This window comes from Carassius auratus, chromosome 39 (assembly GCF_003368295.1).
Source record: "Carassius auratus strain Wakin chromosome 39, ASM336829v1, whole genome shotgun sequence".
In the NCBI taxonomy this organism is placed as follows: domain Eukaryota; kingdom Metazoa; phylum Chordata; class Actinopteri; order Cypriniformes; family Cyprinidae; genus Carassius; species Carassius auratus.
The window spans coordinates 10,382,766-10,398,952 of record NC_039281.1 but is presented as its reverse complement, the minus strand read 5'-3'; the positions used below and the strand labels follow the sequence as shown (position 1 = coordinate 10,398,952).

The following is a 16,187-nucleotide window of genomic DNA, read 5'->3' as shown; positions in this document are numbered from 1 at the left end:
CATGACTAGTATGCGATCAGCATGTTGCTAGCATGATTAGCATGTTGTTAGCATTTTTCTAACATGATTAGCATGGGACTAGCAGGTTGCTAGCATGATTTAACCATGATTAGCATTTTGCTAGCATGTTTCTAACATGATTAGCATGGTTTTTGTAATAACTAGCATGCGACTAGCATGTTGCTAACATGATTAACATGTTGCTAGGATGTTTCTAGCATGACTAGCATGCGACTAGCATGTTGCTAGCATGATTTTAGCATGATAACCATGTTGCTAGCATGTTTTCTAGTATGACTAGCATGCGACTAGCATGTTTCTAGCATGATTTACCATAGTTTACCACGATTTACCATAGTTTATCACGATTTACCATAGTTTACCATGATTTACCATAGTTTACCATTATTTACCACGATTTACCATAGTTTACCATGATTTACTATATTATACCACGATTTACCATGTTCAAGTATGATTTATTGATTCTAGCATGATTTACCATAGTTTACCATGATTTACCATAGTTTACCATTATTTACCATGATTTACCATAGTTTACCATGATTTACTATAGTATACCACAATTTACCATGTTCAAGTATGATTTACTGATTCTAGCATGATTTATCATAGTTTACCACGATTTACCATAGTTTACCATGATTTACTATAGTATGCCATGATTTACCATGTTCAAGTATGATTTACTGATTCTAGCCTGATTTAGCATAGTTTACCATGATTTACCTCGATTTACCGTAGTTTACCATGATTTACTATAGTATACCACGATTTACCATGTTCAAGTATGATTTATTGATTCTAGCATGATTTACCATACTTTACCATAGTTTACCATGATTTACTATGGTATACCACGATTTGCCATGTTCAAGTATAATTTACTGATTTTAGCATGATTTACCATAGTTTACCATGATTTACCATGATTTACCATAGTTTAGCATGATTTACCATAGTTTAGCATGATTTACCATAGTTTACCATTATTTACCACGATTTACCATAGTTTACCATGATTTACCATGATTTACCATAGTTTACCATGATTTACTATAGTATACCACGATTTACCATGTTCAAGTATGATTTACTGATTCTAGCACGATTTATCATAGTTTACTATGATTTATGATAGATAGATAGATAGATAGATAGATAGATAGATAGATAGATAGATAGATAGATTAGATGAGTTTGAATGAGTTTAAATTGATTAGCATCAAAGCTTGATTGAGTCTAATGGGATTTGGAGCTTGGGTCATCTGAACATCCTGTCAATGAAAGTCTATGGGCATTTTTATGATTTTTAATATTAATTTTTAAGAAAACCGTAACTCTAACCAGTCTGAAAAGATATAGCACACCAAGTCAGAACAGTATGAAGGTCTGACCCCAGTTTGGAGTATGTAGCTTGAACGGTCTAAGAGGAGTTAGTGTCCAAAAATTTTCCGGCCAGAAAAATAATAAGAAGAAGAAGAAGTTTGAATAGGATTTCAGTAAGTTGGCTTTCTCAAGCCAACTTAATGATACTGTAATGGAAATCATAACATGGGCTCAGGAATACTTCCAGAAAACATTGTCGGTGAACATAATCGACCGTGCCATTCGCCGTTGCCGACTAAAACTCTATAGGTCAAAATAGAAGCCATATCTAAACATGATCTGGAAGTGCAGGCGTTTTCTCTGGGCCAAGGCTCATTTAAAATGGACTGTGGCAAAGTGGAAAACTGTTCTGTGATCAGATGAATCAAAATTTGAAGTTCTTTTTGGAAAACTGGGACGCCAAGTCATCCGGACTAAAGAGGACAAGGACAACACAAGTTGTTATCAGCGCTCAGTTCAGAAGCCTGCATCTATGATAGTATGGGGTTGCATGAGTGCATGTGGCATGGGCAGCTTACACATCTTGAAAGACACCATCAATGCTGAAAGGTATATCCAAGTTCTAGAACAACATATGCTCCCATCCAGACGTCTCTTTCAATTAAGTCCTTGTATCTTCCAACATGACAATGCCAGACCACATAACGGGTACTGAAATGGCCAGCCAGCAGTCAAGATATTTCATCCATAGAAAACATTTGGTGCATCATAAAGATGAAGATGTGACAAAGAAGACCTAAGACAGTTGAGCAACTAAACCAGTATTACACAAGAATGGGACAACATTCCTATTCCTAAACTTGAGCAACTTGTCTCCTTGATATAAAAATCTGAATGATGAGTAATTTCTTACTGCTAAATTCTGAAAAAACAGAGGTGTTAATTATAGGACCTAAAAACTCTGCTTGTAATACCCTAGAACACTGTCTAAGACTTGATGGTTGCTCTGTCAATTCTTCGTCATCAGTTAGGAACCTAGGTGTGTTATTTGATCCCAATCTTTCCTTAGAAAGCCACGTTTCTAGCATTTGTAAAACTGCATTTTTCCATCTCAAAAATATATCTAAATTATGGCCTATGCTCTCAAAGTCAAATGCAGAAATGTTAATCCATGGTTAGATTAGTTAGATTATTGTAATGCTTTATTGGGTGGTTGTTCTGCACGCTTAGTAAACAAACTACAGCTAGTCCAAAATGCAGCAGCAAGAGTTCTTACTAGAACCAGGAAGTATGACCATATTAGCCCGGTCCTTTCAACACTGCACTGGCTCCCTATCAAACATCGTATAGATTTTAAAATATTGTTTATTACTTATAAAGCCCTGAATGGTTTAGCACCTCAGTATTTGAATGAGCTCCTGTTACATTATACTCCTCTATGTCCGCTACTTTCTCAAAACTCAGGCAATTTGATAATACCTAGAATATCAAAATCAACTGCAGGCGGCAGATCCTTTTCCTATTTGGCGCCTAAACTCTGGAATAACCTACATAACATTGTTCGGGAGGCAGACACACTCTTGCAGTTTAAATCTAGATTAAAGACCCATCTCTTTAACCTGGCTTACACATAACATACCAATATGTTTTTAATATCCAAATCCGTTAAAGGATTTTTAGGCTGCATTAATTAGGTAAACCAGAACCGGGAACACTTCCCATAACACCCGATGTGCTTGCTACATCATTAGAAGAATGGCATCTACGCTAATATTAGTCTGTTTCTCTCTTATTCCGAGGTCACCGTAGCCACCAGATCCAGTCTGTGTCCAGATCAGAGGGTCACTGCAGTCACCCGGATCCAGTACGTATCCAGACCAGATGGTGAATCAGCACCTAGAAAGGACCTCTACATCCCTGAAAGACAGCGTAGACCAGGACAACTAGAGCCCCAGATACAGATCCCCTGTAAAGACCTTGTCTCAGAGGAGCACCAGGACAAGACCACAGGAAACAGATGATTCTTCTGCACAATCTGACTTTGCTGCAGTCTGGAATTGTACTACTGGTTTCGTCTGGTCAGAGGAGAACTGACCCCCAACTGAGCCTGGTTTCTCCCAAGGTTTTTTTCTCCATTCTGTCACCGATGGAGTTTCGGTTCCTTGCCGCTGTCGCCTCTGGCTTGCTTAGTTGGGGTCACTTCATCTACAGCGATATCATTGACTTGATTGCAAATAAATGCACAGACACTATTTAAACTGAACAGAGATGACATCACTGAATTCAGGGGTAAACATGGCCTTGTCCCAACTTTTTTTCAGATGTGTCGATGCCATGAAACTTAAAATCAACTCATTTTTCCCTTAAAATTATAATTTTTTTTCAGTTTAAACATTTGATACGTCATATACGTGTTGTATTCTGAATAAAATATTGAAATTTGAAACTTCCACATCATTGCATTCGGTTTTTATTCACAATTTGTACAATGTCCCAACTTCTTTGGAATTGGGCTTGTAGGAATGAGGAAGGTGTTTTACACACGTGACTCAAACACAGAAACAGGAATCGCCTGATTTCAGGGAAAGAGAAACTGAAGTGCAGTTGAGCTGTTGTGTGTATGTGTCTCTGTATTCAAGCAGTAAAATGGCAGAAGCCAGATTTTCTCAGGATGAGTTCTTGTGTCCAGTGTGTCTGGATCTGCTGAAGGATCCAGTGGCTATTCCCTGTGGACACAGTTACTGTAAGATCTGTATTACAGACTGCTGGGATCAGGAGGATCAGAAGAGAGTCTACAGCTGTCCTCAGTGCAGACAGACCTTCAGTCCAAGACCTGCTTTATCTAGAAACACCATGCTGGCTGAAGTGGTGGAGAAACTGAAGAAGACCAGACTCTCTGATGACTGTGAGGCTGGAGCTGGAGATGTGCAGTGTGACGTCTGTACTGGAAGAAAATACAGAGCCGTCAAGTCCTGTCTGGTGTGTCTGAACTCTTACTGTCAGAATCACCTCCAACAACATGAGAGTTTCTTTAGAGGAAAGAGACACAATCTGACCGAAGCTACTGGACGACTGCAGGAGATGATCTGCCAGAAACATGAGAAGATCCTCGAGGTTTTCTGTCGCACTGATCAGAAATGTATATGTATGATGTGTACAGTTACTGAACATAAAAACCATGACATTGTATCAGCTGCAGATCAGAGGACAGAGAAACAGGTATTTAACACTAGACACTGATCAAATATTGCTGACACTCGTTTCATTTGTGTTTATATCAGCACCATATTAACAATCTTTCGTAAAACAGACCTTGATTAAGCAAAATAAAATAATGGAAATAGTGACTCATCATCACTTCTGGAGTTTGAACCTACAGCTGTTAGTTATCAGCTCCTCTTTTACTGGATTGATCTGTTCTCATGATGATTAAGAGCCAGTAGTTTTCTGTGAGATTGACGATCATCTGTTTGTCCTGCAGAAGCAGCTGAAGGAGACTCAGAAGACGCTCCAGCAGAGAATCCAGCAGAGAGAGAAAGATCTCCAGCAGCTGAGAGAGACTGTGGAGTCTCATAAGGTGAGTCTGGAGAAGAAGAGAAGTTTGTCTCCGTCTCAGTTCAGACTCACTGAAGCTGAATCACTGTGTGTCCTAACAGCGCTCTGCACAGACAGCAGTGGAGGACAGTGAGAGGATCTTTACTGAGCTCATCCGCTCCATTGAGAGAAGCCGCTCTGAGCTGATACGACTGATCAGAGATCAGGAAAAGACTGCAGTGAGTCGAGCTGAAGAACGACTGGAGCGACTGGAGCAGGAGATCAATGATCTGAGGAGGAGAGACGCTGAGCTGGAGCAGCTTTCACACACACAGGATCACATCCAGTTCCTGCAGGTAACACAGATCTAGAAGAACAGGATCATAGTGGACTTGAGCAGATCCTGCTGTGACAGAGACTCACAGAGAAACATTTCATGAGTGTCTTATTATATAATCATCAGTCAGACTCTCATCTGATCATCTTCTTCTGAAAGAGACGCCGCTTACAAATGGATTTCAGCTCTGGAGATCTGTTAGGAATCATTTCTCTGAGCTCTTTCTTCTGGAAGATATACTGTATTTAGCTGCTAAACACCGCTAGCACCACCAACTGTTAATAACTTCACTAACATTTCAACTTTTTCCTCATTTGTTCTCCTTTTGATTGATTTGTAGAGTTTCCAGTCTCTCTCAGCTCCTCCTGAATCTACAGATGTAAATGATGATCTCTTCAGTTCTCTCTTCTCTTCTGATGGTCTGAGAGAATCTGTCCATCAGCTGAGAGACAAACTGGAGGATTTCTGTAAAGAGCAGCTCAAGAAGATCTCAGACAGAGGTAAAGTCCTGGAGATTCATCTGCTCTCAGAAACCAGTCCATCATCATCTGATATCATGGAGAACATCATATTAGAAATGTGTTAGGAATAGATACAGGATCATGAGAATCACACTGTTCATGTCTGTTGATTTCCACAGTCCCATTCACCAGCATTGATCTCTGGACCAGGAAGGACTTCCTACAATGTAAGTCAGTAAGAAAACCAGCAGAAAAACTCTCTGAGAGTCTTCATGTTCTTCCTGTAGAAGGAGAAAGAAGAGTTTTATAACTGATGATGTAAATGATGATGTGCACAGATATCTGTTCATCTGTACTGAGACACTGATGATACACTGAACATGAAAAGATCAAACAGATTCATAATTCCTGATTCTGATGTGTTTTATCTCCATCAGATTCCCATCAGTTCACTCCGGATCTGAACACAGTGAATAAACGCCTCCATCTGTCTGAGAACAACAGAGTGATTACTGACACTGGCAGAAAGCACTTCAGCCATAAGTTCAGCTTCATATTACATATGTATCCTGATCATCCAGACAGATTTGATGGTGTGCGTCAGGTGTTGTGTAGAGAGAGTGTGTGTGGACGCTGTTACTGGGAGATTGAGTGGAGAGGAGATGTGGATATATCAGTGTCATATAAGAGCATCAGCAGGAAGGGACGGGGTAAAGAGTGTGTGTTTGGATCTAATGATCAGTCCTGGAGTTTGTTCTGCTCTTCCTCCAGTTACTCATTCAGACACAATAACATAAAGACTGATCTCTCTGTGAAGCCCATCAGCAGTAGAATAGGAGTATATTATGATGATGATGATGTTGTCAGGAGAATAGGAGGGTTTGATGATGATGGTGTCAGGAGAATAGGAGGGTTTGATGATGATGGTGTCAGGAGAATAGGAGGGTTTGATGATGATGTCAGGAGAATAGGAGGGTTTGATGATGATGTCAGGAGAATAGGAGGGTTTGATGATGGTGTCAGGAGAATAGGAGGGTTTGATGATAATGTTGTCAGGAGAATAGGAGGGTTTGATGATAATGTTTTCAGGAGAATAGGAGGGTTTGATGATAATGTTGTCAGGAGAATAGGAGTGTTTGTGGATCACAGAGCAGGAACTCTGTCCTTCTACAGCGTCTCTGACACAATGAGCCTCATCCACACAGTCCAGACCACATTCACTCAGACGCTCTATCCTGGGTATGGGTTTGGATCTGGATCATCAGTGAAACTGTGTTGATGAATCAGAATAGTCTCATGAGGGATTCTCCCCATAATGCTTTGAGCTGCATGATGAATCAGTAACAGAGAGATGTTTCCTGACGTAATAATCAGCGCCACCATTTGTAAATTAGCTGTACAAAACAGTGCGTTTTGCTGCTTGATATTGGCAATTGATATATCCTATCATATTATTTTAATCTGTTATCTTAATTAAGAACACACTAGTTTGTACTGCAAACAGTTTTCCCGTTAACTCCACATTGTTATTCTCCTCGTTATTTACCTATAGAGGCTAATGAAACTGAAATGTCACCCATAGGCTTACTTCTGCTTTGAGGAAAAAGGTGGCTAGAGTCTCTTCTTCTTTTCTCTTCGTGACATTAATACTGCAGCTGAACTTCTGTCAGTGAAATAACAGTCAGAATAAATGTAATAAATCCTCATATAGACAGTATAGGAGCACACTTCCTGTGAACACACACACACAGAGAGAGAGAGCAGCTTCTCTAAATGTCATTTAATCGTAATATTGTTTAATGATTGTCTGATTTGTAGGTATATTTCTCTTCATGAGTAAGAGATCAGAGAATGTCTCAAGGTTTTTAACATCACACGATGATGTTGTGAAGCAGAAATATTCCATTATTTTTGGTTTGATATAATAACACTTGTTGAGGAAATCTGAGCATTGAAACACACACAACTAATATAATTTAATAAATCCTGCCCATTTGATCATCACTTGTCTCCTGCGTTCTGCTCAGGATGACAGAAGACTTTGAGTTAACACAGTTTTGAGTCTCAGACAAAACACACGTCTTCTGACAGGATCTGGTGAAAGTGCAGTCATCAGGATTTTGACACACACCCCCACACACACACACACACACACAATAAGACAAGTAAACAGTCAATAATAAAATAAGAACAAAGACACTAATTACTGGGGGAAAATATAGAAATGAAACAAATATTTTGAGGATACAATGAAAATAATTTTCAGTCTGAAATTCAAGTAAATTTCACTACGGAAATGTAATAAAGCAATCAATAAAACACTGCAACAATCATCCAGAACTGATATTGTTTTTGATGTGAATAATGACTCAATTGTCTTGTGTAGAGCTTCTTTACAGCTGAAACTGAGTGAATCTTACAACATTAACACTCTTAGTTTCTGTTTCTTTGAAACCGTCTGTATTGTATGAAGCTCAGCGCTGGATGAAGCGCCTGAAAGCCACACTTGAGTAAAAGTACAGATATCTGACCAGAAAATGAGTTCGGTAGAAGTTAAAGTCACTGTTTAGAATATTACTTGAGTAAAAGTTTTAAACGATGAGATATTTGATGTATCTACAAATTACTAATTACTGCTCTAAAATTGTAATTTGATTACATTACTGATTACTGCATGTAAAAAGTAATCAGATTACTAATTACTTTACTTTCAAGTTACTTTGAAAACCTATTAAACCTACAAGGAAAAAAACTACAAACAAAGTGAAACTTTCTTTCCGCAATTTAATATTGACTGAAAAATATTACAGAAATATGAAAACAGCAACTTGAATTAAAGATCCAATGCATTTCTATAACTTAACATTCTTAACATAAACTTGCCTAACAATGAAAACTGTAGTCTTTTTAAATGTATCAGTATGTCTTAACTACATATGGGGTGTCATTCCAAGGAAGCTTCTATTATTACAAGTCCAGATGTCTGCGGTTGTGGAGACATATTCCAAATGCTCAAATGTTTTTTTAAGTTCATACTCGATATCCGCATAGGGCTGTCACTTTTCGTTCGAAAATCGATTTCACAATCAATCGGACCAACCAAAAAAATTAAATAATTATTATTTAAATAATTAAACAATTAAAAAAATGTAGATGTAAAAAAACTCGTGTTGGGGCTTAATTTATATCATCTTACGCGGGCTCGGGCTTGCGCTCCGGTTTGTGAGGTAAATGAGCGGTCAATTGATGTGTTTCGATTAGCGCGAGAAAGATGTGAAATGGATGCTGAGTAGATGCAACGGAGGCTTGCCTCCGGCGAAAATACGTTTTGGTTTCACCAGCAACTAAAGCAAAGTTCTGAGGTGTGGAAAAGTTTTGACCATATTTATAATGAGAATAATGAGTGAATAATCACCATCAGTGAGCACAGGAACACATTGAAGACATCTACAGGATTCATTCATTTTCCTCCACAAAAACATGTAGACCTAGCCTAATCTCTGTGAGTAAAGGTTTTTCAAATGATAACTATATATCCATTAAGGCTTAAATGCATAATGTGGACAGAGTATTTACGCTAATGTTGGCATTATTCTTTTATTAAATGTCAGCTGGTATGTGGAGAAGCAAACCCGGCGGAGCCTTTATCTTAATTTCGTTATTGCCAAATACCCATCTTAATTTAAAATTTATCTTAATTTAATCTGTTAAAAAAGACTCGTTTTTATTGGTGCGTTGGTCTGTTATAGGATAAATGAGTCTATGCCTATTTAGAGTGCTGAGATGTTACGATGTTACAGAGGACTTATTTTATTTCTTTATTCCAACTTCCAAGTGGCCTAGTCTACGTTAGTTATGAATAAATTATGTTAAAACATGTATAAATGACTCATTGTTGACAAAAGGCAAAAGAGCTGTGTGTGTATGCGCACATCTGAATGTCGGGCTGCAAACGGGTTCGGGCTTTTAAAAAGCTGTCAATCAAAATGTAGGGGAGACCGGGGATGGTTGTAACACGGGGAGAGTTGTAACACTACCAATTCCATGAATCAGGGGCAAGATAGGAGTCATGTGACAATTTCAGTTTCATCAGGCTTCCTTTACAATCCCACATGGAGGTTTTCCAGTCTGTGTTGCTATCTCTCCTTAAGCTACAGCAGAAAATCTAATTCTGAGGTCAGAAAGTAAAAAAAATTTACAAGATAATATTTTGTTTAGTACTTCTACCGTTGTAGATAATGTTGTATGAGTTATATCAGGTCACACTGTAGTTTCTCTAGTAAAGAATGGTGTATCAACCTTCTGCCAAAGCACCATGCTAATACAGCTTGCTAAACAGTGGGTGACAGTGGCGGGGTAGGTTGTAACACGTGTTTTGAAAGTGTTACAACCATCCCCTTACATACAACCAAGAACATTTTTGTGATTTTAACAATTCTACAGAATTACTAGAACTTGTGACTGGTAAAGAATGCATTTCATTTGATCATTCTCTGGAGTGGGGATAAACATACGTCTGTTAATTTGCTCACACACACACACAAACACACACACACACATTTTGTGTAAAGTGTGTTCATCCCATAGGTGTATTGGTTTTTATACTGTGCAAACTGTATATTCTATGGCCCTTCACCAACCCTACACCTAACCCTAACCCTCACAGGAAACTTTGTGCATTTTTACTTTCTCAAAAAAACTCATTCTGTATGATTTATAAGCGTTTTGAAAAATGGGGACATGGGTTATGTCCTCATAAGTCACCCTCTCCTTGTAATACCTGTGTCATACCCATGTCATTATACAGAGTTGTGTCCTGATATGACACAAAAACAAGAACACACACACACACACACACACACACACACACATGAATGTGCACGTACAGACATGCACACACACAAAGGCACACATGCACAAAAACACACAATATGCTCATACACTCCCCATATTCACACATATTTATTGTTGCAGTCATTCATTTAAAATAAAACTGTTTTTGTGTCAAATCACTTGGAGTACCCTTAGTTTTTGTATATTTTGTCTACCTGTTACAACTTACCCCAGTATGTGTTACAACCTACCCCAGTAGTGGGGTAGGTTGTAACAAAGGACCACCTTGTATTTGTCATCATCTCACAAAGTCTGTGATATAGTTGAATACATTTAAATTGTTGCCATTTGTAGTATAAACATGTGGGTACTTTGCCTAGAAGTTTTAGACTTGTAGCCAAAAGAAAAAGGTAATTTTAGGCGTTGAAGAAAAAAGTGTTACAACCATCCCCGGTCTCCCCTACTTCTCGGGCTCGAGCCGAAACCTGTCGAGCTCAGGTCCTGTCGGCCAAATATTGCTGACTTGTGCGTTTCCAAGTGCTCTCTTTACGTTCGTCCGATATGTGGCGTTGAAAAAGGAAACGTCTTTTTTTAAACATGGAAAATCGATTTTACAATCGATTCAATGAACACTTATGTCTTAAAAATCGAAAATGCTTTTTACACAAAAGTGACAGCCCTATATCCGCATAGCATTTATCTAGATACCTTGCAAATGTCTTTCAGTCCTGCAAGGGTACAGAGCTGTCCGTCACGGGTATCGTCGTAAGCAAGTCTCTAAATGACTGCGATTCCACAGTCGACAAGGGCAGCATTTCCTCCACCACACACGCTGCTACAGCTCTCTTCACCTGTCCAGAAGTTACCTTCCCTCCCGATCTTGAACAAAAATCTCCGTCCATTTTTACAGCACGAGTTCTCCAGTAATTAATTAAAGCACATGCTCAATAACTGACGCAGCCACCCCAAAACGTGATTAGAAATGCATTTTAATTTATTTACTTTAATATTTTTTCTTACCAATACATTTGTAATGCAAGTAAATTAATTTTATTGACATCAGTAACTGTAATCAAATTACATTTATTTTAAATGTAATGAGTTACATTACTGCGTTGTCACGAAAAGTAATTAGAATACAGTAACGCTGTTACTTTGTAACGCGTTATACCCAACTCTGATCATTATATGATCAGACTCACCCTCAAATAACGAGATTGTGTCTGTCTTACTGTAATGAACCAGAAGTTACTGTAATTAACCAGAACTCGACATAGGATCCATAATGCAGGCTTTATTATAAAGGCTCGTAGTCGTACAGGCAATGGTCGGAACCAGCAATATCAACAGCGTGGGCAGAACAGAGAATCGGTAATCCAGTAACAAGCAAGGGGTCGGTAGGCAGGCAGCAAAGGTACGTAGAGATAACAGGCAGAATCGGCAACAGGAAATCAAACACGGTTAATAACGCTCAGAAATGACAGACACAGCAAATCAAGACTTCGCGTTTGAACTGTGGTGGAAGTCCAGCTTAAATACACAGTCTTGATGACGATCACCTGTGCAGGTGATCAGAGTCCAAGGACAGTGGCTTATGATAAGTGTAGTTTTATCAGTGTAAGTGAATGAATGGATGCGTGTGTGTCAGTATTCAGGTGAGGGTGCCCTCCGCTGGCCAGCAGAGGGAATCACGGGGTTCGTCTCCGTGACAGAGCCCCCCCCCCCCCTGCGAGCGACTCCTGGCGCGAGGAGGCCCACGACGTCGGGGTCTACCACGGGGTGGAGGGGCCGGTTTACCAGGATGTAGACGGTGAAACTCATTGATAAGGTTGGGATCTAGGATGTCCTCCGAGTTTACCCATGAGCGTTCCTCTGGACCGTGCCCCTCCCAGTCGACCTGATACTGTAGGATTCTACCCCGACAACTGGAATCGAGCATTCCTGGCATGGTAAGCCTCCTCGCCCTCTATGATTATGGGTTGAGGGGCCTGTGCATGGGACCTCCCCTCTCCCTCATCTCTGGGACCAGCAGCGGGCTTGAGCAGGGATACATGAAAGGTAGGTGAGATACGGTATGTGTTAGGGAGTGCCAACCGGAATGAAACTGGAGTTATCTGTCTAGTGATTTGGAATGGACCCACGTACCTTGGACTCAACTTGCGGCATGGGAGCCGGAGACGGAGATCCCGTGTAGACAGCCATACCCACTGGCCTCGCTGATAATTGTGATCTGGGCGCCTTCTGCGGTCTGCCTGCTCCTTCTGCCTCCTTACAGCGTGTTGCTAGTGAACATGATCCTGATTCCATACCTCCTCACTGCGTGCCATCCAGTCGTTTACCGCCGGAACATCTGTTGGATCTCCTGACCATGGGAACATTGGTGGTTGGAATCCCAGCACACATTTAAAGGGGGTTAAACCTGTAGATGGCTTAATAAGGGAGTTCTGTGCGTATTCGGCCCATAGGAGATATCGTGCCCAGTCGTCCTGATTCTGATTACAATAGGCTCTGAGGAAGCGGTTGAGCTCTTGGTTGAGCCTTTCCACCTGTCTGTTTGCTTGAGGATGATACCCAGAGGTAAGGCTGACATTAATGTTTAGGGCTTTGAAGAAGGCTGACCATAATTGAGAGGTGAATTGCGGTCCTCGGTCTGACACAATGTCCTCGGGTAGGCCGTATAATCTGAAGACCCAGTTGCATAAGTGTTCTGCCGTCTGGAGAGCGGTAGGTAGTTTGGGTAAAGGGATGAATCTGCAAGCCTTGGAGAACCGGTCTATTATGGTGAGTATGGTGGTGTAACCCTGTGAACTGGGAAGATCCGTAAAACAAAGTCAATGGCAATGTGCGACCAGGGTCGTTGAGGAATGGGTAATGGTTGCAGGAGATCGGCGGGAGATTGTTTGGATGCCTTATTAATATTACAGTTATTGCATTGCTGGATGTAATTGGTTGTGTCCTTGTGAAGAGATTCCCACCAGAAGCGGTTTTCCAACAGGTTGATGGTGGCAGTGATACCTGGGTGACCGGATGATGGGTGGCAGTGGACTTGACTGATGACCTTATCACGAAGATTCTCAGGGACGAAGATTTTGTCGGCTGGACAGGCCTCTGGGTTCTCGTTTTGCTCCCTGTGTTGTTGGAGTAGCGTCATGATATCCCATTGAATGGGAGCAACCACCACCTGGAACGGTAATATTGGTTCTGTAGCAGATGGAATGTTCTCCTCCTCGAATTGATGTGACAGGGCATCTGCTTTAGTGTTCTTGGAGCCGGGTTGGTAGGTTACCGAGAAGTCAAATCGTGTGAAGAATAAGGACCATCTGGCTTGACGGGGATTGAGGCGTTTGGCGGTGCATAAGTATTCCAGGTTCTTGTGATCTGTTAGTACTGTGAACGGATGTGTGGCTCCCTCTAGCCAGTGCCTCCACTCCTCAAAGGCTGCCTTCATGGCAAGGAGTTCTCGATCCCCAACACTGTAATTGCACTCTGCCGAGTTGAGTTTCCTAGAGTAGAAGGCACATGGATGCAGTTTAGTGGCAGGATCTGGGCATTGTGACAGGATAGCTCCAATGCCTGTGTTGGAGGCGTCCACCTCAACAATGAAGGGAAATGAGGGGACAGGGTGACAGAGGATGGGTGCATTACTAAATCGTTGTTTCAGGGTTTGGAAAGCTTTGTGACTGGAATCTGACCATTGGAGTTGATGAGTCCCTTTCTTGACCAGTGAGGTGAGCGAAGCGACAACAGTGCTGAAGTTCCTAATGAATCTTCTGTAGAAGTTTGCAAATCCCAGAAATCGTTGCAATTCCTTAAGGGTTGAGGGTTCAGGCTAGTTGAGCACGGCGTTAACCTTCTTTTCGTCCATGGCTATGTATTATGTATCTGATGTATACTGATTATGTATCCCAGGAAAGTGGTGGAAGTTGTATGGAACTCGCACTTCTCAGCCTTGGCGTATAACTGGTACTGGATGAGGCATTGGAGAACTGCTCGAATGTGTTGGACGTGTACAGGAAGGGTGTTAGAGTAGATCAGGATATCATCGATGTACACAATCACAGACATGTTCAGCATGTCTCTGAAAACCTTGTTAATAAATGACTGAAACACAGATGGACTATTGGCTAGTCCGAACGGCATCACAAGATATTCATAGTGTCCAGTGGTGGTGTAGAAGGCGGTCTTCCACTCGTCTCCCTCCCTAATGCAGATGAGGTAGTAGGCGCACCTCAGGTTCAGTTTGGTGTAGAATTGGGTGGTACGAGGTTGCTCGAGGGCTGAAGGAACCAACGGGAGTGGGTATCTGAACCTTACTGTCATGTCATTCAGTCCGCGGTAATCGATGCAGGGACGGAGACCACCATCCTTCTTTTTGACGAAGAAGAACCCGGATGCAGCAGGGGATGTGGATGGTCTGATGAACCCTTTTTGCTGCTCCTCCTTAATGTATTCCTTCATGGCGTCAGACTCAGGGAGGATGTAGAATTGGATCCTCTCCTTGTGCAGTAAGCCAGCCGCCATTACGACTTTGCGGGTAAGGTGAGTGATGGATCCTGAACCCAGTGGTCGACCGTCTATTGTCTCCACTGAGAGAGAGGTAGACCATGGAATGAGTTGAATCTTACACCTCCGAGCGAACTCTTCAGAAATGAAATTGCCTGCAGCCCCGGAATCGAGTAAGGCAGAGGTGATAACTTGTCTGTCGTTAATCCAAAACTCAACGGGGATGCTTACACTCTGGGTATCACACATGGAAGTGAGAGGAGTACTCACCGAGCATTGGGAGGAGGTAGATGTACGAGTGGGGCAGTTGTTGCGTTGATGGACAGGCAGTCCACAATACATGCACAACTTATTGCAAACACGTCGATCTCTCTCCTCCGTAGATAAGTGGTAAATGTTAACCTGCATGGGTTCAGTAGATTCCAGAAAGCCCAAGGGTGTTGAGTGCTCCGTGTGACGGGAGTTGGATCGCCGGGCACGTTGCAGATTACCAATGGATATGGTTAATTCGATGAAGCTGTTGAGATCTCTGCCCTTGTCTCTGCATGCTAGTTCCGTTTGCAGATCATAATTTAGCCCCTTGCGGAAGAGTTCTTTTAATGTATTGCTCACCCAGTTAGTTTGTGCCGCCAGAGTGCGAAATCGTAGAGCATAATCCGCCGTCATTCTGCCTTGTGATAACTCCAATAAGCGATCTCCAGCTCCTTTTCCCTCCTTAGGATGATAGAAAACTGCCCGGAACTGTTGTAGGAAACCCTGGAAGGAGGTAAATGCAGATCCATCAGAACCCCACACGGCCATAATCCATTCTAAAGCTCTCTCAGTCAATAATGAGCAAACAAAGGCAATCTTCCCAGTATCTGTAGTATACAATGAGGGCTGTTGTTCCACAAACAGAGAGCACTGTAATAGAAATCCCTTACACTTGCTGGCGTCACCGTTGTACTTATCCGGGAAAGCAAGATGGGGAGTGGCCTGAGATGGCGTTCCTGCCGCGTGGGAAATGGTGGATGCTTTCAGCGTTGGTGCAGCCACGGGAGCTGTGTGGAGATTCTGCAAGCCTTGACGAGTTCCTCTGTGATCGATGTCAGTCGATTCAGCTGGAACTGATTGGCCGCAATCTGACTGGCTTGGGCCGCCATGGTGGTTTGAAGACCTTCGAAAACCGC

At 41.5% G+C, this 16,187-nt stretch overlaps 1 protein-coding gene across 1 annotated transcript; it reads left to right on the top strand.

Moving 5' to 3' along the window:
- Window positions 1–3,943: 3,943 nt before the first annotated feature.
- LOC113058063 (tripartite motif-containing protein 16-like) lies at window positions 3,944–8,273 on the top strand. Its single transcript, XM_026225738.1, has 6 exons — window positions 3,944–4,569; window positions 4,832–4,927; window positions 5,007–5,240; window positions 5,562–5,721; window positions 5,862–5,909; window positions 6,120–8,273. Exons 1-6 carry the CDS (start codon window positions 3,997–3,999, stop codon window positions 6,959–6,961), a joined length of 1,953 nt encoding a protein of 650 aa, XP_026081523.1. The 5' UTR covers window positions 3,944–3,996; the 3' UTR covers window positions 6,962–8,273.
- The last annotated feature ends 7,914 nt before the right edge of the window (window positions 8,274–16,187 follow it).

Bases quoted from the DNA above. Each gene is read 5' to 3' on its own strand.
- LOC113058063 (XM_026225738.1), top strand. From the start codon at position 3,997: ATGGCAGAAGCCAGATTTTCTCAGGATGAGTTCTTGTGTCCAGTGTGT. The intron at 5,241-5,561 runs GTAACACAGATC...ATTGATTTGTAG, and splicing joins ATCACATCCAGTTCCTGCAG to AGTTTCCAGTCTCTCTCAGC. The intron at 5,910-6,119 runs GTAAGTCAGTAA...TATCTCCATCAG, and splicing joins CAGGAAGGACTTCCTACAAT to ATTCCCATCAGTTCACTCCG.